A 25,065-nucleotide genomic window follows, 5' to 3' on the forward strand; every position below is an offset into this window, starting at 1 on the left:
TTCTGCTGTAGGAGAGCTTTTTATGATTTTACACCTGAGTGGAGCATAACAAACCAAAGAGATGTCACTCTGCTGCAAATTCTCAGAACCAAAAACAGAGCTCAAACCAGTAATTCATACTTTCTCTCCTTCATGACTATATTTGTGTGCGTTTAATGGACCATGTTCTGAGATCGTATTGCTGGCATACATGAAAGGTCCTTTACTATTTCAAAACTGACTTTTTATTTAAATTTTATATTTGTATTTTTAAATTATATTCTTTGCCTGTTTTAATTACCTTTTCTCTAATTATGAATACTGAGGGTACTGAGGATAATTATGAATACTGCAGAAGCAACAGTGGGAGGCTTCTCTCACTGCACTGCAGAACTGAAAGATTCAGGAGGTCCTTTGTTCCCACAGACATCAGACTGTACAACAACATGGTTTAAATGTTCCCTTGTAAAAATGTACGTGTATGTAAATACAGTCTTATATATATTACCAGTCTTCTATCTGCACTTCTCTTACTGCTGTATGTTGATTTTGCTGTATTATCTTGATGTCTGTGTATGTTTGTGTACAAGCTACTGGACACTCGAATTTCCCTCCAGAGGATGAATAAAGTATTTTTTTCCATTCTATAAAGAGTTTGATTCTGTCATTCAAAAAGGTACCAGTCTGTGGCTAATTACTGGTGAGATCACCAGTATTACCAGAGATTTTCCTTCATGTCTTCAAACTGCACAACAATGAAGTTACTGTGTGAATGGACATTTCCACGGTTTATTTCTGAACTGAGCTTCATCTTCAAAAATGACTAATGTCAAGACAGAGATTAACAAATAAATACAGCTTGTTCCAAAATATGCATAATTTCCCCATGTCACGACATGGTTCCGATCCAGTGGTAGGTAGAGCTCAATTAGAGACTGAGTTAATAACTCATTTTTGTCAAACCGCAACAGAAGAATTTTTGCAGACTGGACATCGACCTGCTAACTAAAAGGTGACTTGAGATCAAACACAGAGGGTCACCATTTCTTACTTTCAAATCAACATGCACACAAATTACACAATTTTCCTTTAGCTGCATCAACATATGTGCACTAGTTCCGATGCTGGGAAAAGGAAACATTAGTCATCTTCATGTCTTCACTGTGAATCCTCACACAAACCTCTCTGTCCCTTCTTTGTATGGAAACGAAATGCACATATAATGAGCATGCTGATAGAGATGGTAAAAGTTCACCTAAAACCAAACATGGATGCATATTCATTAAAAAGCCACAATTCTTATGTCAATAAGATATTCATATGAATGTAGAGCAATGTCCACAAAAAAACGTGGAAAATAACCTCTGGAGGTTACTACTTATATTCTATAAACACAGTGGAGGGTGAAGAGTACTCACCCTCTCAGATGTTTTCCCCATTTACTAATATTATAAAAGGAATTGATGACGATATAATTCACCACAGCAGTGTTGAATATTGTCTCAATCAGACCATTTTACACCACTCGTTCTCAAGTGCTGGCTGGGGACACATTTTAATGCATGTGAACACTTGCAGTCAGATGTTAAAAACAAACACTAAGAGGTAAATTCAGAGGATATACACGGTCCATTTTGACCAACAGAAAAGGTTTTCAAATAGAGCAACAATATAATTTTCCACTGTAAATAACTGCTTCTTCCTCTCCACCTTCAAAAACCTCCGGGTTTATATCATCAAATAACAAATAAATGTTCTCTTGTTTAGTTCACTCTCTGCGTTTTGTTTTTTGTTTTTTGTTTTTTTTTTTTAGCGCGTAATGAAGGATAGAAGGTAAGTTTACTTGTTCATGTGATAATAATGATGCATTGATTTTATATAGCACTTTATCATAGACACTCAAAGAGATACATTATTCATCTGCCCACACAGTCACACCCTGGTGGTGGTAAACTACTTCAGTGGTCATAGCTGCCCTGAGGCAGACTGAAACACACTGAGTTCACATTTGGAGCAAGGTGGGTTAAGTGTCTTGCCCGAGGACACAACGGACAGATTGCAAACCACCAACCTTTTGGTTATTGGACGACGCTCTACCTCCTGAGCTGCAGCTGTCACACCGTTCCCTTAGTTTGTACTTAGTTTTTGCTTCTTAAAATGAAAAACTAAATTATATGTATATGTGTGTGTGTGTGTGTGTGTGTGTGTGTGTGTGTGTGTGTGTGTGTGTGTGTGTGTGTCTATATATAAATGTGTGTGTGTGTGTGTGTCTAAATACCAAACAGTACACGGACACTTTATTTCTCATTTCTTGTTTTGTTTTGTTTTTTGGACACTTTTTTAAATTTCCTGTTTTTGTTTCTGTCTGTAAGCAAACTTCAATTACAACGCAACGTACCATCATTTTATTAGACGATCTTTGTCTTTGCCGTAGCAGTAGTGGTGCGCACGCGCGGCCGCAACCTCCTGCCCGCCCGGCCCCAGAGCGCTGACAGGCAGCAGGCTTACAGGCTCCAGGCTTACAGGCTCAGCTCAGGCTGTGTCCGGGGATCGTCGCTGTCACTGTCGCTGCTCCTGCTGTTGTTGTTGTTGTGGTTTTTGCCGCTTCCAGTCCACGTTGTCCGGATACAAAGTGACAACAGAGCGGGATTTAATCTTCGGTGCAGGACGCAGAAACAACAGCAAAGTGTTTGGGGAGGACGCGCTGAGCTTTTTCTCCGGTCTCCGGTTGTGATCAGCGGACAGTCGGTTGGGGTAAGTCCGCTTTTTTTTTTTTTTTTTTTTTGCGAAGTATGGAGGGCTACTGTCCCGCTCACCATCTCTCAGCTCCATCCCCGCTCTCTCGAGTCAAGCGAGTCCATTGAAGTATCCGGACAGGATGGAGGTCGTCCAGGCGACTCACCTGTTCAGCCTCGTTGAGTTTCACTTGTTTTGTTCTGACCAATAGCAAGGCAGCACCTGGTAGCAGGTCCGTTCCACTTTAATAATCAATAAAATCCCTCAAAAAGTCAGCTATGGTGGAAAGCAGTAAGAACATTTGTTTTTGTACTCTTTAACCAGAATAATATTTTTATGTATCATTTAAATCATTTATCATTCATTGAATTAAGTAAACAGTTGATTATCCATGTAACCTCGCAAAATCAGCTGACAGAGTAACCACACAGATCAAAGCCCATCCCTTGTCACAGGCTTTCAACGGTTTGCCGTCTAGAACTGGGTATATTTTTATAATTGATAAGTCTCATCGCTTGTTGTTTGGTCTGTAAACCTTCAGAAAACGTTAAAAAAAGAGAAGAAATGTGGAAAATTCTTACATTTGACAACATTACATTGTTTGGTCTGTGAACTGTAAAAGAAACTATAACCAAATATTGATTTTACTGAAAGAATAGAGAAGTAAAATTCATTGTTTTCTACCCAGTCACCCCATGACCTCTTTCATTTTAATAATTTGCACACGCCCGACATTTTAAGAGATTCTATCAGAGTTTTGTGCCTTTCCCACTCACTGAAACCTTATATGTTATATTATATATTATTTATAGTGTTCTAACATTGGCTATTTAGAACCACAAACAGCTGTTTCTACGTGTGTGTGTGTCATGATTTGGGGAGATGATACATATTTTGGAATATGTAAACCCTGGAAGCACGTAAACTTCTAGGGTTTAACTTATAATCTGAGTTTAATGCACCTCTGCACATGCTAGAAGGAATTGCAGGTTGTTAAGGAAGAATCTAAGCCAGGAACACTTCTTTTGAAATGTATTAAAATACAAGACCACTGTACCAATGAATCTCGTCTCTTGCTTCTGATGTTGACTTTTTTTTTTTTTACTAATTTAGGGTTTGAATGCTTGGTGTGTGAATTTCCACTATGTTAATCAGCTGTTTTCTGTTGGCTTCATTTGGCTCTGAGTAGTCGTAGTGACTGTTGCTGCTGATTTTCCCTTCAGTTTTTCCCTTGCTGTTCGGTGAAAATGTGATCAGTTAGTTGGAGGTCCAGAACCATGCACCGTTCACAACTACAACTGTTATAAACCAGCTGATAATGACTTAACAGTCTCAAGTCTGATGTTGCTGCTCTTTCCATTTAGCGAAGACCTCATCCCTCCACCTGCTTTTGTAACAGAAGAAGAGTCAAGGTATTTTTGTGTGCCGCTCTCTATTTGCATTTTGCCCATTCGCCTGAACCCGATAAACACTCGCCAACCACGTCATTGGTTCAGGTTTCATCTGGTGGCCTGTTGGGCTCCAAGTCAGAGGAATGTAAATAGAAACAGTAACCGGAGCCTAATGTTGGAGTTCGGGTGCCTCAGGACGCACTGCAGCTAAAAGTGTTGACGTGGACGCAGTGGTGCTCTTGTAAATGAGGATCATCTTTGTCCCTGACATTTTGATTTCAATTAGAGTTGTCCTGAGCTGTGTGTAAGGAATACATAAATGTTTTCTTAACAGTAAATTGTCACTGATATAGAACTGACCAAAGTATTCAAAGCCAGTGCAGCAAGAGTCCAGTCTGTCTCTGAGACGAGCCAGGAAACAGTTCTCCTGTTTAAAAATTACATTTTGTGACTTTTTTTAAATAAAATTTGTAGATGTTGGATAAAGTTTGTTGTACCGAATGACGGTCTCCTCCTACTACAGCACCAAATCCACCATCCACATTACACAGCTTACAACTTGCTGTCGGACTGGTTTTATTGGTTTTATTTTCCAAAGTGAAGGTCTTTCACACAGCAGACATGTTTAGTTGTGTGGTTTTGATGTTTCTTCTTCTTCTTCTGTTTTTTTTTTTTTTTGTTTTTTGTTTTTGTTTTCCAGTTTCAGTTTTGAAGTTGAAGCCAACCACCATTAAAACAGACGAAGAAGAGATTTTGGCGCTGTTTGTTTTATGGTAGACCTAAAACAAAGAAAGTCGAGACTCAGCAGCACATGTACTGAATGCAACAACTTTATTAGACCTAAAACTAATAACTACAAAAGATCTGACCATTTGAGAAATGTAATATATTTACATTACAATATTTAAATCTCTTCTGAAATCAGCATCAGTGAGCTTTGTGTTTCCTGAGCAACTAGCAAATATTAGTATGACAACAATTTTTGGTTCTGCTTAATGGGTAAAGCTGTTGTGAGTAAAGCTGTGCCCCACTCTGTCTTTTGCCAACATGCCCACTGTGGCGTGCTGCTGTGAATCACTTCCTGCCTTGCACATTCATCCTGTCAGAAAGTGTATTCATCACCATGAAGTGAATATCCAGGGTGATTTTGTTTTCATGGAAAACATGTATTCTGTCTTTTTTTGAAGTATGGGAAACCTTGGAAAACACATTTTGAATATCATCGTCTTTGATGTTAGATGCTCTCTAATCCAGGCAGACTCTGCGGACACTGTGTGCTATGACGCCATAGGAAGGAAGGATTAATTAGCTGAAAACAGATTATCATTGCAGGGTTACAATCTTATGTCCTAAATATCAAATGAATACGGGCAAATAACCTCATATAGGGTTTTAGAATGCTAAACAGCCAGTGAAAATGATTTGCTAATGTCAAGTATTTATTTGTAGGATATGATGTTGGAGGCGTGCTGCTAATGTTAGACAGGTGTTTCCTCTGGATCGATGGCTTTGCTTTGCCTTTCACGTTACAAATATCACGGCGATCATCACCCGTCTTAAGAGGCTTTTTCAATCCCCGAAACCCCCTAAAAGGCCCTTATCAAACTGTAAAAAGTGAGGAAACTCATTAAACAGAGATTTAGATATTTGACATATGTTGTTCGTCAACACCTTTACCCTTCAGCGGGAAGTAACATGACCAATTCATCAAAACTAATCAAAATCCCCAAAGAAGACAAGGAAGTGTTTGCACAAAATGATACTACTCCCAACTGAATTATTGTTTCACTATTACAGTGAATTTAGTCTGATGGTTGGTTGGTGTGCTGAGACTCAGAGTCGGTGTTGTGTCCTCATCAGTTGTTTTGGAGAAGAAGAGACAGATGCTAATCCCATTAGCCTGCCAGTGCTGCATTCCAGTCCATTCACAAGTCTAAAGCAGATTGTTTCTACACATATAGACCTATATCCTCATGTATATACAGTATCATGCTAATGGCTAGCATTACAGTACAGGTTTTGAGCAGTTTGTTTCTACACATATCTGCTGATTAAACTAAACTAGGTAGATTTCCACCCATGTTACATTCAAAGTGGTTGTAAGCAGCCTTTAGCAGTGGTTAGCATTAGAGCATATTATATTATTTAGTAAAACTTTCAAGAAATTACTGATAAGTCAACTACTCAAAAAAAAAGACTAGTCTGTCTGCTGCCAGGACTGAGTCTAGACTCTGCTCCCGAAGCCTCTCCCCGTCAATGTAACTGAACAGGTCTGTTGAGGTAAATATGAAACCTGAGATTTTCCTGCTGCCATTACTGCCTTCATCTTTTATTTCAGGTCAGCTTATTTTATATACCTCAGAATGCCTGCCTTATTTTAGAGCCCTGATGATGACGGAATAGGAGGAATCCAATCTGAACCAGATATTTTTTATGACAGTCCCTGAAGAGGTCTCTACCCTGAAAACAGAACGCCGGCAGCACTCTGGATGTTTGAATTGTGGTACCAGTCAGTCAGGATCCTCTACCAGCACTACGACTCATTTACCAAACCCCACATGGACATTCATCATAGGGACTTCATTCCTCAGCCATTGTTTTTCAGTTGTAAGTTTCTAAAAACAGAAGAATTGTTTCTGATGTTCTGCAAATCTGTGGGTAAATAAAATCATTTAATAAGGCTGTTTCAAACATATCTGAGATCTCATACTAGCATTCAGGCTGGTACTAAATTAATATTTTAGTAAAACAGTTTTAATCAAACATTACTATAGGTTTCTATAAAACTAAATTCAACCCTGGACACTGACACAAGGTTGTCATCACGTCTTTTTATTCTGATATAGAACAAGGTAACATTTTTGCATTGGGCTACCAGTCTCCTTGTGAAAAATTTCAAGTTTGCCTAAATACGCCAATTGTCTCGATTTATTCTTGGAATGATTTTTTAGCCTCTTTATTGCAACTCAAAAAGATGTTCATATAAAACTGAATCATATCATTTGATTTACTTTGGAATCTGGGGGTAAGTAAAGGAGTGTATTCAATTTAACAATATTATGTATGTTAGTCACAGTCTGGGTCAACACTGATCAGGCATAACATTATGACCACCTTCTTAATGTTGTATAGGTCTCTCTTGTGCCTCCAAAGCAGTTATGACTCATCAGAGAATGGACATGGGTCTTCTGAGGGTGTCCTGTGGTGTCTGGAAACACACTGTTGTTAGTGGGGGCCTTTGGGTCCTATGGGTTGTAAGGAAGGTCTCCGTGGATCATCCCACAGATACTTGATCAGTTTAGGATGTAGTGAATTTGGAGGCCAGGCCAACACCTTGGGCAAACTGGAGCACAAATCTAAGCTTTGAGTGAAACACAGGAATTGATAATTAATAAAAAGCTGTCTCTAATATAAACTCAGTAATGCAGTAAGTTGGAATGCAACGTTTGCTCTTTGCAATTATGGCACTAACGCTGCTAAACGTTCCACATTCACGATCTAGTCTCTAACCGCATCCACTACTTTGCGGTGACAGGCAAGTTGACTGCAGTAAAACCTAGGAATGGGTATCATTAAGGTTCTGTCCGATACCGGTGCCAACAGAATATAATTGAACAGAATATTAATAATAAATATTATAAATACAAGTAAGAAATAAATTAACCAGTATAAAATAAAATTCACAAGAAACCGTCACAATTACCATATAAAAAAACAGTGACAGGGGTCTTGCAGGCTATCAAAGACAGTACATTTCTCGGCTTCTAAATAAAATTCTATACGTGTTCAGATGTTTAATCAAATTTGAGGTGTTACCTGTCTTGCACAATATCGCCTTTGAACACTTGTTGCAGGTTGCCCAGTCGGCATGTTTTGAGGTGAAATACAGCCAAACTTTTGACCGTTTTGCCTTACCGCGGCCCGGATTTGCACCGGAGCGTCTGCAGCACATACTTCAGTGGAGTCCATGCAGATGAAAAACTGACGTCACTTGTAGCGTCAGCACAGCAAAGGGGACAGTAATTAAAAATTCAGTGCCACTGAAACAAAGCACCAAAATCTGCGTTGCTTTTCACTGTGGTTAGTGCCGCTTGCATCAGCACTGGTGCCATTATGGAACCGAGTATCGGTACCCATCCCGCAAAACCACAAAGCTATCAGAAGTTACAGAAGATGCAAGATCACAGTGCTTCACTTTTGCAGAGGCCATCACTCTTTGGAGTCTGTTGGGAAACCAGAACATTGACAGATGCTAAAATACTTGTAGGACTGAGAGTTCTTCTGCAGACTTCTTTCACATTAATATCACAATATTGATTGGTTAAACTTTGAGTCAGCAGTGACAACAAGTGAGTTTTTGGAAGACCGACGCATTAGTCTGTACACTCAGAGCTCTTATTTATTCTATAACCTGCTGTGTGCTGACATCGCTCTGACTCTGTGGTTAGTTAATTTTAGTCCAGTGAGACATTCAAATACAAATACAGTTTTGCTGAATAGACAAAGCAGCACGTCCACTTTCTTTAATGACAAGAGAGACTGCTCACTTTTCAAACGAAACATTTCCACCTAAAAAATGTCATCTGAAGTTTAGACTCTACTCATGCATTTTAGCGAAACCAACATTCAAAATAAAATGTTTTTTTTATGTCTTTGTCTCATTGACCTTAATGTTTTTGTTATTTTAACAGATTTGCTCTGCTCTATTGCAGTGCAATAGCAGAGCAAATTGCTTCTTCTATCTTGCCATCCTCTCAGCTAATAGTAGCTCCTCCTATCTTCCTATCCTCCTAGCTGTTAATAATGCCTCCTCCTAGCGTCCTAACAAATACAACATCTTGCATTTTCCTCTTTTGAAAGAGGGATACAAACTACTACCGCCTGTTAATTTACAGGTGAGAGCATATGTAAGCAGATACAGAAAGTGTGAGTTCATGTCACAGACTGGCTTCATTTGCTGGTATTCTTTTATGTCAGTGGGGTGTGTTGGGACCTCAAGGTGCAGTGAATTAAAATACAAGAAGCAGAAAAAAATGATTTTCAGCTGCTGGGAACACCTGCTAAGAATCTGCAGGTAAGAAGACATGAGGCAATTTAAATGCTCTTCACTGTAGAGGAATACTTTCATTTTCACTACATTACTGCTGTTTTAAATTTGAGTTTTAGTCTCATCCAGAGCCGGCCTCAGTTTCAGTTCAGTGTGTCTTTGCTGCAGGGCTTGTTCCTCACGCTGTTGGTCTTGTGGCATTTGGGAGGAACAGGCCCACCTGAAATCAAACCCTTGCACTAGGCATCGTCACTGCCCTCGAGACCCCACCTGCCCATTCTTGTTTGAGGTTCACTGAGAAAAAACCACAGAGAAGCAGAGCACTCTGTGAGCAGCTTCATAGCGACTGAAATATTCAGCATTAAATGAGAGACTTCACATCCTCTATCTAGTGCTGCAGACGTAGCGCAAACTAGCTTAACTCTATAAAAACTAGCTGGCAAAGTTGAATTGGAAGTCAGTTATTTATTATGAATTAGTTTTATTCGCTGATACTTTATTTAATCTTACAGAAATGTGTCTGTCCTTTGAATGGCAGTTTTAACAGCTTATGCTTGATATTTCTTTGAATGAACTGCACAGGCTGCTGCTGTTTGTCACCAAATCAAATATCTGTGTTATTACGGTAATCTAAAAGTGGACTAATACAATGCTTTTATTCTATGTGCAGACATTTCATACTTAATCGTTTTTATTAGCTGGTATAACGTCCTGGTAGATATGGTACAAGAGTTTTTTTTATGATAAAAAACTGTGAGTGAAAAAGATGAACAACAAAACCCAAACAGAGTTTTTCCAGGGATGAGTGCTGTAACAACCTTGACTCTCATGATGTTCTGCTCCAAAGATTTATCTGCTGTCACAGCATCAGAATCACCTGCTGCTGAACACCAAATCGATTCTTCAAATCCACGTGAACTCTGTAGAGTCTGAACTGTTATTGATGTATGGGAAGTCGACACTGAGGTCACCCCAGCGCGGGGAAGTGCTGCCCCCTCGGTGCAGATGACGCGGTGCTGCGGCAGGTTATTTGTGTTGGGGTTACATGTGCTGTGAGTGAGATGAGGTGGAGTCCAGAGCTGCATTCTGTGCTGTTTAAGATGAGAGTCTCCTGCCGCTTCACCTGAGCTCAGTGGATTCCAGATTTTTTTTTTTTTTAATGTTCTCAGCCAAGAACGTAAAAGCTCAACTTCCCAACACTGCACAACTTTTCTCAGATTCATTCTGTTTCAGGGAGTCCTTACTTTCACTTGGCTAATAGTGCATGCAATCCACAGTAAAATAACTTAATCTGAAAACTGGCAAAAGGATTTCTAGGCTCCACAGCTTGACAAATCTGAATCTGTGGATGTAAGCAAAGTATGTCATCAAACACAACTACGGCTGGGTACGTTACTGATTGTTTCAAAACATTTTTTAAAATGGATGTTATCATTAGTTCTAGAGAGTTGTGATATTTCCATAATGTTTTCCCTCTAGTTTCTTCTCTTTCATACGTATTTGCTTTAGTGCTGCTCTCCTCTTTCCTCATCATTTTTAAATCCAGTCAGCTTGCAGGTCTGACAGCGCTCTCAGAGTTGGACCTTCATTGTGTTCTGAATCTATCATACATGGACTCATCTTGTCTGGCTCAACTGCATAGAGATTTCTAAGAAGAGGATGCAGGAAATGCAGTGTATTTAAAAAAACAAACAAAACAAAACATGAAAACCAATCGATTTCATATTAAGATCACTTAGAAACAGATAATTGTTTTCTCTTTAAAGTCAGTCCTCGTTTATTCGTTTTCAGATGAGTGATCTCAAAGAGGATTTACCCACTCTGGAAGTACATCTTTTGTGTTCACAGAATGCCAGTGCATTCAATCCAAAAAGGCTTTAGTGGTGGCATAAAAAATGTATGTATTCTGTACTTTTGTGTTTCCACATATAATCCCTGAGGAACAAACATTATCTGTAAATGTCAGAGTCACTTTTGGCTTGAGCTTCTGTTTTTGTGTTAATCCAGCAAAAAAATTGAGATGTAGCATGAACACAAACAATCCCATCAGATATACACATCACCCAATTTAATGAATCGGTCTGATTTGTATTCCAGGTCAGATTCAGGATAGCTGCTTCACTGGTAACACATTTTGATGCCAGACTCATACAAATGTGATAAAATTTTCCGTTTTTTAAAGTGAATATTCATAAGGAGTTGTCCATACTTTAGAAGATAAGGGCAGATCATTTGGAAAAAATCCTGCTTATTTTTTCGGTTCATCCCTCTGTCTGCCTATAACTGTGGAAGTGGATTTCAAAGAGCAGTTCAGCTTTATCTCAGAAGTCAGGTGTTGTGGTGGCAGGTCTGCTGGTGGTCTGTGAGGTGAAAAGTCTGGCAGTGAGATAACTCTCTCTCCCTGACTGTGGACTAAATGAGGTGAATGGATGTAGTGAATGGGGCTCCCTCCATGAAGGCTGCCTGGACTGGTGCCAGTGCTATGCTGCTGCATATGATAATTAACCTTTTACTCTGGGACTTTATTCAGGGATCACGCAGGGCTCCCAGAGAAAGGAATTTCACTCTGTTAAAAGAGACAGAGAGAGAGAAGACTTGTGTGATGCAGAAAAAGACTGCAACAAGTCTAATTATAAAGGCAAAAATAACATTCAAGTACAGAAATTGATATTTAAATTGTTCAGAACTTGTCCTAAGTACTATTAACAGAGGATTTGTATTACCCGGGGACCTCTAGTACTTTTCTGATCTCACTCTCGTGCATATCAACCAGTCTGATTTGTAAAGTATATTTCTTCCAATACAAAGGTTCCAATCTGCGAAATCCGTAATTAAAAGTAAAAATTAAACTCTAAATAACTTATCCTATTTCTTGTAACAGCGACTATTGTTTTCAAGATTTAATGAGTTCATGGGTAAAGATGGGGCTGATTTAAATACTGACATGTCATTTGTATTTTCTTTGACGGGATCAATTGTCTCATCACATCATGTCTTATTTTAGAAAAAAACAACAACTTATAGTCAATACAAAGTTGCAAACTAACTAAAGCTGTCAAAAAAGTGTAGAAGTATAAAATGTCCTCTGACATGTAGTGGAGAAAAGCAGAAAGTAGCAGACACATCTCAACCATACATGTTAATTAGAGTAAATCACAGAGTTTAATTATCCTGTGTGAATGCGCCACACAAAACACAGAGGACGTAAATTCTGAATCACATGCTGTCCCTGGGTAAAACTAATCCCATCCGAATAGGGCTTTATTTGTCTTTCTTGCCAGTGGGAGCTGCTGTAATTAGGTCCCTAAACATTGTGACACATGGACATGAATTGACGTTCTTATGCATTCAGTGATTATTTGCTGCCCTGGCTGCCAGAATAGCTATTAGCATGGCTATTACCACCTGTTCTACAGAGTCTTTATTGAGTTCTCGTCTGGAACACAACATAACACGCGACCACCAACCAACAATCAGACTGAACCCACTGTAACAGTCCAGATACTGATGCTGCTGTCTTGACATTTTGAGGTCAGAAAGTCAGTCAATCTGTTGAGATGCTTGTGCATAGCAGCTGTGCTACACTGGTGGACGGTTTCCACAATTCTGATGTTTGGGTTCAGGTTTGCAAACCATTGATGTATTTTTTTCTCAGGACAAAGGCGTCTTGTGTCAAATGGACGTGAAGGCAATATTCAGTAATTTTGGACTGCTGTGGGACTTTCCTGCTCAAACTCTGTCTATGAATAATGTTATAAGAACTTCACTTTGGACATTGTGGGGAAGTGTTGATGTGTTGTCTCTCTTTATACACAGTCCATGGTTTAATCGTTCATTCACATACTGTAGTTGCTTTCATCTACCTGCCTTATGTGCATACCTACTCCTCATCTGACACCCTGCTATTCTATAAATGTCAGGTTGTTACTCTAAGGAATAGCCTGTAATCAGAGAGCACTGTGGGCTGCTATTTCCCCAAATACAGAACGTTGCAGCAGCATAGAGATGTAGAAGTGTTATAAGAGGTCTGAAATGAAATTCTGTAAGTCTCTGCTCAGGTGTATTCTCCTCTAAGCGGTCAGCCGTGCACGGCCACATGATTTTTGCATTACATGGCCGAGAGGCGAACACACACTTGCACATATACCACCTGCTGCTTGTACACACTGCGGGCGCCTCTCCTGATGTGTAAGTCTGATACTGATTGTTGGTGGGCAGCGCGAGAAGCTGAAATTGCATCCAGGAGGTGATCTGCAGCTACTGCCACTGTTGGAGGCATATTGTAATAACAAACAACTTGGAAGACAGGTAAAAGTGTGCAATTAATCTACTTTACCAGTAACAAGGCAGCGTCTTCAGATATCTCGTTTTGCTCAACCAACAGACAAATAAAAAAAACAACAAATATTACCTTTACAATCCACATTAATGCAGAAAAGTAGCACTACCTTGGCTTATTTGCAACGTTAGTATGCATGACTTTCAAGTGTTTTTTTTATCATTATTATTATTAATTATTGAACTTACACAATGTCTAATTAATTCATTGTCTTCTTTTAGACTGTTCTACTGTTTTACTGTGGAATACATTAAAGGGTTATATTATCTTATATACTATATATCACAGCTCGCAACAAATGTAAACTTCAATCAGCTGGATAGAAAACTTCCAGTGCACAGCTCAAAGTGCTTTATAAACAGTATGAGGATAATGAAGAGGACAGTGCAGTGAGCAGTAAAAATGCAAGGCAAGCTTCCTGCTGTGGACGAGAATTATAAAGCAGGTTTAGAGGAAGCAGCTGCTCTATGGGCTCTTTTGTACTTTCTCACAATGTCCAGGCAGAATTACATCTTTGAGCCGTCATTCATACAGACACACTTTTAGATGCAGTCTCGTTTAGGACAATACCCTGACATTCAGACTCACAGACCATACTGTCTTTTGTTGTTTGGGAGAAGTGTTGGCTCTTGTTAGGAAAGCTTGGGTCAGTTGGCTGGTAAAAAAGCACCTGAAGGTCACGGGTTTGTATGCCCACAGCTGCTCAGACGAAAACCGTGACAGAAAAGCTCAGCATGGAAACTGTTGAGTTAATGAACTCAGTTTCTGAATGTGGAATGAAGTAGGAGAGTGAAACTGCTGAAAATGCAAGACACTAAGCCCTGGACTTGTCCCACCCATCTCGTGTGAAGAGCCGAGGGTAATCAGGGGAGAAATTTGTTCAGGACCTCATTCTGTACTGAAGTCTGATCAGTAATATCAAACGTTTGTAGTTATATATAGGAATTAAAATGCGGATGGTTACGTCAGTACTTTCTACAAGACCACAGAGCATCTGATTCTTCTAGTTTGAAACCTCTTTCTTCTCTGCTTCTTCTCCAGCAAGTTGTTCTTCTTGTTTGAGTTCTATGCTACTTTTTCAGTGTAGTTTTTCCTCAGTGAGTCCTTCTTCTTCAGCGGACTCTTTGTCTTCTGAATCAACAGATTTATTGTAAATTACTGAACTACAGTTTACATGTGCTTGGTGCATTCACTGCTCCCTGATCTGACAATCAGCAAAATAATTTAATAAAATCCTCTAGTGTGTGTTGAGCTGTTATGTTCAAATCTTATAGTTTGAGAGAACAGACAAGAGGACTGAAGTCTGAGTTCAACCTCTGCAGATGCAGGTATTTCATATATGCCCTTTTATATAAATTTTAACTTTAACACTTTTGATTTTCCTGTCACTATTTGTCTCTATTAAGAGGTAAGATCTGTCTTTTTCTGTTGAATCAGACCTTTTTTCTTGTTTAGCTTCCTGTTAGAGACTGTTGATGCCTTCTAAAAAGTTCATCACTGTACAAAAATACAATTTTTCCCTTTGATAATCTATTTTGGGATTTCACAAAGCTCTTGTGTGACACATGATTCACAGCAACAACATCTAAACGTCGCAGATGCTCCACTCCCTCCCTCACCGCTGATGCTGCTTGTAGGTCCACACAGGGATGAGAGTGTTGTGCTTACTTGGATGTTTTCAGGCCCTCACCACTCCACTGATCCATTAATGCATTAACGAAGGCCTAATGCTTAATCCTCCGGAGAAAAAAAAATAAAATCAGTGAAGCTGCTGTTTCATAACAAAGCAGCTGTTTCCACAGCTCTGTGTGAGCATCACTCAGCTGGATAAATTCGGCTGACATACAATGGCCACCTAGATTCCACCTCCACCTCACCTTCCTACACAAGGCTCTGACTGCAGGTGAGAACCAGGTAGTTGGCTCATTCATCCGTCTGCAATAACTAATCTGTAGTCTCCACTATCATACGGCCGTGTTTGAACTGAAAACTTCTTTTGTTTTCCACTAGGGCAGCAATGACTCATCCATGTCGTTGAGGACGTTTACTAAAAAAGCACTTGAATAAAATCATTAAACAAAGACCCAGATATATGAAAGACATCTCTCGTTGTTAATACTTACAATAACATGCCCAGAAACCCAAAACATTTAAAATCCCAAATGAAGACGACAAAGGAGTTACACGCTAGTATTTTGTTCTAAGTAGGTGTTGGCAACTTTAGCATGAAGGTTCTGTGTTCTAACGTGAGGTTTTCCCTGTGTCTGCTTTGTTTCCCCTCACACAGACGTGCATGTTAGGTTAATGTGAAAAGGAATAGTTACCCTCTACTGGATAATGCAGATGCATTTCCATTTGCAGTCAGCACATGTCATTATGTCACATCATTATATTTGAGTGAAGAGTTCTGTTATGTTTTAGCAGTTAACAAAACTCTACACATGTAATTTAAAAAAGAATCGCTGGATTAATAGATTCACTAGATCCAATAGATTGCTTTTCTTGCAGCCCTAATTTATACACTTTCTGTTTCTTTCTGAACAGCATCTCTTTTTCAGGATCTTTGTTCAACATTAACGTCCATTAATACAAATAAGAAACCATAAATTCTACCCAATGTCTGGTTTCACTGCAGAGAGTTAATATGTAATGCAGCATTAATTCTATATTGCAGATTTAAACAACTAAAGAGAAAAACTGCATTGAAGACTGAAACCTGCTCAGCAGGAAAAAACATGCTCTAGGTTGTTAATAACATATAATAACACATTTGAGGTGTTGTCCTGACCTCAGTGCTTTTTCTGTTGTAGTACAAGTTAAAACATTGTACTTCATGCTCAGCTACATTTATGTGACACATTCATAGTTTGCACATTTTATGCAGACAACCTGAGGTTACAGAATGATGCAGTCAAGTCGTTTTGCAGTTGAAGCTCCACAGAGGCTCCAGCTCTGTCATCATTCATTTTCAATCCAGCCTTCAAGAGACACAGCTCTCAGGGTTGAAGTTTCTGTCATGTTTTGAATGTCCATCACACGTCAACTGCTTTTGTCACTGGGCTAGCTTTCTAATGAGGATCCAGGAAATGACATGTATTTAAAACATGTTTTTCATGAATCTATATTGAATCCCTATTTCTGTACATGTTGTATAAAAAGTACAACTCAGCCTGTGGTGTTGATTGGGCTCGTTTTAAATAGTGACAGCAGGTGTTTGCTCCGTCACCCTCACTGCTTGTGCCGCTTTGTCTGCTCTAAGCCCATTAGTGCCTGATGTTTGGAGCTGTCACTCTCCAATTAGCACTTTTCCAGAAACCTCGATCTGATCTGGTCTTTTAAAACAAATATATTGAGACTCTTCAGATCTCAGGATGTGATTTAGGATATCGATTTTTAAACAAAGAGATTGATGGAGGCTCTGTTCTGAGGTCGAAACAAGCAGGTGTTAATTAACATCACAGCTTATTTTTTCACATTTCATGCATACATAAATACTCAACCCTTTTCCACCATGCAGACTAATCCTCCTTTCACATGTATCTCTTCTTTCCATTCCCTGTTTGACGTGTCTTTGTTTTCTAACCTTTGTTTTCAAGGCTCAGAAATAGAGCTTTAGACCTTATCGTCCCAACCGTCTTGCTACACACCATATGGATGCTTTATTTATTTATTTATTTTTTTTTACATTTTCTTTACAGGTACAAAACAGCCAATAAACTCCCGCCTTCCCGTCTGAGATGTTTGTGTCTGTGTGCTGTCGTTCCCTGCCAGCTGTGGCCCACTTATATAAGGCTTGTAGTCTGGTTTTATTGACTGCGGCGGAATTGGACATCTCCAGCTCTGCAAGAAATCACAGAAAATTTGTGAAGTATGTTCTCTGATGTGCTGTAAGGAGCCATAATGTTCAGGGTTAGGGCATATGCTCTGAAATACATTACGATCCGCTCAGTGTTCTGCAGAGCTGCTGTGAGCGCCCACACAGAAACGCTGGCACTGCTGCAGAGGTGGAGTCTGTTGCTGAGGGTTATTGGGTCAAGACTCGGGCATTGGTCCTGAAATTAAATGGACAAGAAGCGGTTCTTATATTTGTGACCATACTGAACCTGCAGTGTGCAGGTTCAGTCACAACCAAATCTGGATTTTTAGGGTCAAAATGTATGAACCTGCATGACTCAGTAATGATCGACTGAGGCTGCTGTTGCTGTTAGTTTGACTTTTCACAGAAACATGAGATATTTTTTTCAAATTAAGTAATTTGTTAAATAAGGTATTGAAACCTTTTAAGTTCGTGTCTGGAAAACAGTGTAATCTAGAATTGATTAATGCTTCTGTGTCAAATCTACGCTGTAGCTTTACACAGTTACACCTCCCCACAAATGCATTTCCTCATCCATGTTTTTCAACGGTCAGACAAGCACAGAATACATCTCCCTCTACGTCCTATACTATAATTAATACCTCCCCCTTTCCGGTTGACCTATTACGTCATATAATAAACAGGAGTTGTTCATGCAGCAGACCAGCATTTCAAACAACAACCAAATGGATGATAGTACAGCTTTTTTAATCTCGTACATAATGTGCACGCTACTTCTGGTGCCGATAAGATATGGGCTATCCCTGAGACTGTCTACTGGTTCTATTTACCTTCTTCTGCGACTGGCATTCTTGAATGTTTTTGTTCTGTGGTCAAACACCAGCGCAGTGGTTGAGGAGCATGCGCACGCATGTTATCCGGTTGCAGTCCGATTAAGCGTACACATGCCGGAGAGAAACTAATTTCAATCACATTATTTGGGTGTCTTAATCGGATAAGGAGAACTCCCATTTTAGTAGGAAAACTTAAGTGCATGTAAACACATGCACTTAAGTTGTCCAGTTAAAGTCGGATTAAGGCAATAATCCGTTGTTGTTGTTGTTGTTTTCGAATGTTTCGAAAGTAGTGTGTTCACACTACCAAAGAAATTAGATCAAGTGAATGTGTCCCACACCACATTTGGGGTGGTATGAATACATTGTTCTGCATATAAGTTGGGTCACCTTTAAAAAAAACATGTCTTTTAGAGAAATATCACAAACACAGAGCGTAGATTTCATACAAGTTTATTCAGATTTCTTGAATTAAGTTTGGAGGTTTCACACTATTGTCTTACTTGTAATCGTAGCTGGAGCCGTGTCATTCCAAGCTCTTGGATTATTATTTTATTATAATATTAGTGCCTGCATTTCCTTTTGTGGTTACATCAAATGTTAGTCACAAAAGCTTTGACTGAGAGAACAATGATGTTTCTTTTGTGTGTGTGCTTTTTTTTTTTTTTTTTTACTCCCTATCCCATCTGGTGCAAGCTCCCAGGATCATGCAGGGCATTATTTAAAGTTTTTCTCTGAACATAAAAGCTTGCTCGTAAAAGTTCCCCGCAGTGTAAATTACCAAAATAAATCCAAAATAATATGCTCCCCAGGTTCATGCAACCTTCCCACAAAATGGACGTCAGGGACCAGAGTGCTAAGAGGAGGCATTAGAGGCAGCACCTGAGGCGGGATGGTTTTGGAGTGATAAAACACAGCTATTTTCTGGATGTTGTTACAGCAACAGAGTGCATTACAGCAGCATGAGTGGTTGCATTTTTAGCAAGGCTGCAGTCTGACCTCTTGGCTGTGGAAGTGTTGTAGTTCCAATAGGAATGAAACCGCAGTCACAAAGGCTGGCAGAGCAAGAGATTACACCTGAATTCATTCTCAGTTTCCCAAAATATTGTGAAGATGTTGTGAAGATGCTTGTTTGCCTGAAAGAATCATTCACACCTTAGCAGACTCTCACCTCCTGATTGATGGCGGCTTAACTGCGTCTCATAAAAGACAAGGACAGATTAGACGAAGCGGGTCCCTCTTATTTTGTTCTCTCCACTGCCTCATGTAGCCACCTCTATCAGAACAGACTGATGTGATCAGAAGGAATTTAACAGATATCTGTTTTATTTACAGGTTACATTAAAGGGATTATTGCTGATTGATTCATGCATTCAACTCGTCCTTCAAAAGGTTTTACTTGTGGATGTCAGTCTCTAGGATTTAAGGGTATTTTTTGATGGAAAGGCATTTTGTATTTGGTAAACTGTTTTTCTATAAAATGTTACAAACAATGCGATGTGGGATGGGTAAAGGAGTATCTTATCTTTTGTCCTATATATCCACTGATATATTGTATATCAGGTGTGTAGACTGGCAAGACATGCTCTATATCTGTTATTAGTCTTATGTCTATTCATTTTGTCCATTTCTAATTTATTTTTTTTATTCATTTTTTATTCTCTTTCCTTCTTCACCTCCTCTTTCCCATTTTGTTTCTTCTTCACCTCCGTTCTCCTCTTCGTCCCCATTCTCTTTCGTCTTCTTTTCCTCCTCTGCTTCGGGCTCTTTCTTCATCTTCTCCTCCTTTTATTTACTCTTCTTCTCCTCCTCTTTCCCATTCTTCTTTTTCACCTTCACCTCCCTCATTCTTCTCTTCCTCCTCTTTTTCTGTTCTGTTAATATCGTTATCTAATTTCTGCCCCACCACGTCTTCTCTCTCCACAGGGAAGTCGACCTTTATTTGTATCATAGTTGTAGTCGAATGCCAAGTTTATTACCTGCAGCTGAACCACAGCAGCCTAATAATTCTGTTTTCATCTCTCAGTTCTTGCAAACATTTGTCTCCAAAAGGGTTTTAATGAAGTTAATCGTTAAAGTGAGAAGCTTTCACGGGATTTCTGTCCTCTGAAGTCGTGGGTGTTGTGACGCACTTTGAGATTGTAACTGGGATTAAAGGCAAAGAAACTTGGCTCACTGTTGAAGTGTTCTTCATTGTGTCCTTCATTGTATTGACAATTGTCAATCTAAACCAAGTCAGTATGATCAGGACAGAGGTTTATTTTTATGTGGGGAAGGAAAACACTCCTGCTTTTTTCACTATGTGATCTCTCTCTCCTGTTTTTTTGAAACCCGCATTGTCTTTTTCTCTCATGCTGAGCTCACCATCTGCCACTGCTGCAGCACCAGCACTGTCCTTAAAAAGTCATTGCTGTATTCTTAATTATCTTGCTTTAATCGCCTCTCCTCTTCAGGGAGATAAAAAGGTTATTAGAAAATGAGCCAGTGCGCAGAGTTTATTAAAACTGCAGCAGAATACTGTACATACAAACAGAATCATGGCTGTCAGTCTTGTTGTCCTTGTGCCATGTGTCTCAGTGTTTTAGTTGAAACTACGTTGGCCTCTGTCTTGTCGTGTCTGGTTAGTTTGCACATGGCAGCTTAGTTTTTATTAGTTTATATTTTAGGTTCCTGTGAAAGCTTGATCATCGTTATACTCAAGTTGACAGAATAAAAGAACGAGACAAACACAGCAGGAATTTATGAAGTTTGAGTCAAAACCTTTTTGACCTTGTCAACCATATAAGGTGGCACTTGAAGCCAGAACTCATTATTTTCTCTGCCTCTTCCAAATCCCCTGAACACACAAAAGATTTAATATTATGACTGTTTATGTGGTTAGGGGTCTGGAGTCTCTCCATTGGGAACTGATTATGTTCTTGCAAATATATCAGGCCAATTATTTCATTTGTTTGGGGCTTTATGTAGTGATGGACAGAGCGGCACTATATTCTGAGCGCCCTGGAGTGAATATATTTAAAATGCCTCTGATTGTTTGGAGGACTATCCAGTTGTGTGCAGAGATTTTCTTTTCTTTTAACTGCTAGAATAATGAATCAAAATGGCAACTAGCCATGTACCACCCACTTAGACCAGACCAGGAACCCCATAGCAATGGCACTCCTTGATGGCATCATCTTTGATAAAAATGTTGTTGGACATGTACTTTAGATTTTTAGTTTGGCCCGAGTCCCATCCACTAACATGGAAAGGACCTTATGCCATACTGCAGCCAGACACGAGGGGAGCTCCACATGCCTTGGCTTCACCTTCCTTTCACATGAGGATCTGTCATTAGAGTAATACTCTGTGAATGGAAATTAGTCAAAATAAGGATTTATTTGAGGTGGTTTCTGCTTCTTCTTCTTCTTCTTCTTCTTCTTCTTCTTCTTCTTCATCCTCCTGCTCCTCATCCTCCTCCATCTCCTTTTTCTGCTTACAAATCCATCACTCACACTCAGTCAAGTCATATTTTCCTACTGGAGACGTGATGTATCGTTGGCCTGTATCCTTTGGCACAAACACCTCTCTGTCTTCTCTCCTAGTGTGACTAGTGGCCTCGTTAGCATTCATGTGTTGGTCTCTCTCTCTTATGTAGCGGTGTCCTCCATTATTGAGCAGCAGTAAAAGCTTTGAAGTTCTGCTGTATGGTTTGGAGTTTTTGTTTTGAAGCAAAGAGAGCAGAAATCTCATCTAGTTATTGTGGTGTATTGATCTTTTTTCCTGATGGTTTCTGCATGATTAAAACTGCAAACAGAACAGAGATTAGTGTGAATAAAACCACAGCTGTAGTGGTGAACACCATCAGCCTGCTGCACGCTAGCGCTGAAAATCAGGTCAAGGTGATGGGAGGATCTAATTGATGCTCAGCTCAAACCCACCGGTTCCCCCAGGACGTTTAACAGCAGCACATCCTCCTCCTCCTCCATTGCAACCACCGTGTGGATTCACCACATGTCATTAGTATTTGTGGGCCAATGGTCCAGATTCATCCGATGCATTTGCGGGTGAGCATATATTCAGAGTAATTTAATTAATGTGTTAGGCTGCGGTCACATAAACGATTTCATAGCTGCAACAGAATCAAAGTTGACTGAAAAAAAATTGATGGCTGGTTTATTTTTAATCATTTTTTGAAATCCACCATATAAAACAGGAAGCGAGATTTGGTGACCGATTACAGAATAACCCTTTGCAACGTGACCTATTTAGGTTTATTTAAGTAAAATGTAACACACACATTTAACTGGTCAAGGCTATCTCAGGGGAGGAGAACTAAATGATACACATATATAAATAAATACAAAAAAACTTGACCGACAAGTGCCTTTTCCGCTACTTTCTGTGGAGATAATCACCTGCAAAAGTGACCTTCAGTGGAAAGAATTGCTTTCAAAAAGGTATATGCCATAAATGCCATACCCTGATGTACTGATGTAAGGATGTACTGATAATTTTTTTTTTGCTGGGTACATTGAGTTTGTGTTGTCCTACATCAGTGGTTTGCTACCTGGGGTCCGCGCCCCACCTAGGGGGCGCCAGAGATCACAGGGGGTGCGCCAAATCAGTTTTCACGGTGTGTCTTCCTACAAAGAACAAAACGCAGGGCTTAAATTATCCCAACACTGTGTCGGATGTCCGGCGTGTAGCATTGAATCGCGATTACAAACAAGATCAACATCAAAAAAATGTTGATGTGGGATATCGTCAGGTTCGAACAGTCAATTGAGTTCACCTGCCAATGGAATTAGAGTGATGCAGCTTTCCCTCTCTAAACTAACATCACTGGCCACTCAGAAGTAGCGTGTGGGTGGGTCTCGGGAAGTTTGTGTGAGATCCATTGGGGTGGGGGCGGGTGGCTTTTCTTAGACAGAAGTAGGGGGAGCTCCAAGGAGGTTGGGAACCACTGTTTAAGATCACATGTGCACTGTGCAACTGGATTATAGGGCAAATGCAACGTACATGTGTACATGTACAAATATTTGTTTATTTTCATACATCGCTTTAGCTAAGGACCCAAAGGCCCTCACTAATAACATTATGTTCCCACACAACAGCCTCAGAAGACCGAACTGTTTTAGAGGCACAAGGGAGTCTTAAGCAATATTAAGCAGCTGGTCATAATGTTACGCCTGATTGGTGCATAATGTATTTATAAACTGTTTACATTTGGGCTCACTGCGGCTCTTGAGCAAAATATGTTGTTTCTGAATCTTTCTTCAGTCTTTCATTTGTTGTGTTTCACATCTGCTGTAGTTTTCCAGATGTTTGTGATTACCAGCTGTGTAACATAAAGTCTGAATCTATGACATTTGGGATGATCATTCTAGCTGATGTTTATTCAGACGGCTTAGAGTAAGCTTTAAATCCTGGATCATCTACATCATAAGCAACAAAATGTACAAAGATTAAAGCTGTATCATTGTGTCATAAACCAGATGCAATGCTGAGGCAAATTCAGCCATCTTTTCTTCTTCCTCCACAGTGAGACTCTGACTGAGAGGCTAACAACCGAGTGCCGTTTAACTGCATGAAGAGGCTGAGTGACAGGACTTTGGTCCTCACCTAGACCCCTCGAACAACCTCCTGACTGCCTGGACATGGTGAGCCTCCTCTACATGTCTGCTATTTGTTAATGTTGGTGTCTTCTTAGTCATTGATCTCAAAATTCAACAAAACTTGAATGTCCATTATTGCCTGTGCTGTCCTGATGATAAATTGCATTTGTGTATTTGAACAAGGGATGCCCTGATCTGATCCTGAATAAACAAAATGTTCTCCGCTGTAGTTTCCTAAAGGCTTTTCTTCTCTTCGTTGTATTCTCTTAGATGTAATAAAATAAATAAATAGAGCTGTCAAAGTTAACGTAGTGCGAAGAGGGTAGCTCATACCTTGGCTCTAGAAAATCTGTGCTGTCTACTCCAGAAACGGGCTGGTCATCCACACTCAGGGATGGAATTTCTTTGTGGTGAATCAAGTTGGTAGAATTTCCAAATTTCTGACTGTTTCTACAGTTAAGTTCTTACACACAGACATGTTTAGTCATGTTTTGGTTCTTCTCCTTCTACTACGATTTTTGCCAACTGCTGCTAAGATAGAAGAGGAAAAACATTGGCTACAGGGACATACGTGGTTTTGGTTTATGGCAAACCTAAAATAAATCATTACCAAAGATCAAGTTTGACTGAAGCCCGATCTGATCCAGTCTCCCTATACTACTCAGGACATCCCTAATTTGAACATTTAGATGAGACAAAAGTGTAAAAGGAGAAGACTCTTTTGTGTGTTCTTTGTCCTTTTGTTTACTTCCTTCACTTCCTGTTTCAGGATGGTGCCACATTCTGAGGTAGTATCAATCAAACACTGCCGTCCTAACATTAGCTTTTGATTAAAAGTGAAACTGAACAAATAGCCTTTTATCCCTGGATATGTTGTGATGCATGCGTCTCAGTGTTGCTGGTTTCTCTTCGCCCTCCTGAGTGATTTTATCCACAAACCAAAGCAATTACTTGTGATATATGTGTGATTTTAGTAGACACCACTATCCAGCTCTAAGTCCTGCAATGCAATTAATTAATTAAAATGGTGCATGTTGTTACCTTCTAATTGTGATGCCAAACTCCCAGATGTCTTATAGCTAACAGATAAAAGGAATTTGGTGTGATATAAGGCTGGTCCGGGATCCATAATTGACACTGGTGCCGTGAAAGTCTTCATCCTTCTTTTAGATCTTGTTAATGTTTGTGTTGTGGTTGTCGGTGCTGCCCACACTTGCCGTTAACACAGCCTCGAACGCTCCCGGCAGTTCAGCGAGAGATTAGCTGGGTCGTGATAAATGACCCTCACAACTCCAGCACAAGCCCCTGAGATTTGAAGCCATGAAT

At 39.7% G+C, this 25,065-nt stretch overlaps 1 protein-coding gene across 3 annotated transcripts in view; it reads left to right on the forward strand.

Moving 5' to 3' along the window:
- Positions 1 to 2,461: 2,461 nt before the first annotated feature.
- LOC125012590 (spermatid perinuclear RNA-binding protein-like) overlaps positions 2,462 to 25,065 on the forward strand; it is a 61,167-nt gene continuing 38,563 nt past the window's right edge. For all 3 annotated transcript variants that reach the window (XR_007113306.1, XM_047592602.1, XM_047592601.1), the window contains exons 1-2: positions 2,462 to 2,733; positions 23,667 to 23,784. Coding sequence is in view for 2 of the 3 variants with exons in the window: in XM_047592602.1 (XP_047448558.1) it covers positions 23,782 to 23,784 (3 nt within the window). In the remaining variant the exon portion in view is untranslated. The remainder of the gene's footprint in view (positions 2,734 to 23,666; positions 23,785 to 25,065) is intronic.

The sequence above is a fragment of the Mugil cephalus genome, chromosome 8, assembly GCF_022458985.1.
Source record: "Mugil cephalus isolate CIBA_MC_2020 chromosome 8, CIBA_Mcephalus_1.1, whole genome shotgun sequence".
Lineage (NCBI taxonomy): Eukaryota > Metazoa > Chordata > Actinopteri > Mugiliformes > Mugilidae > Mugil > Mugil cephalus.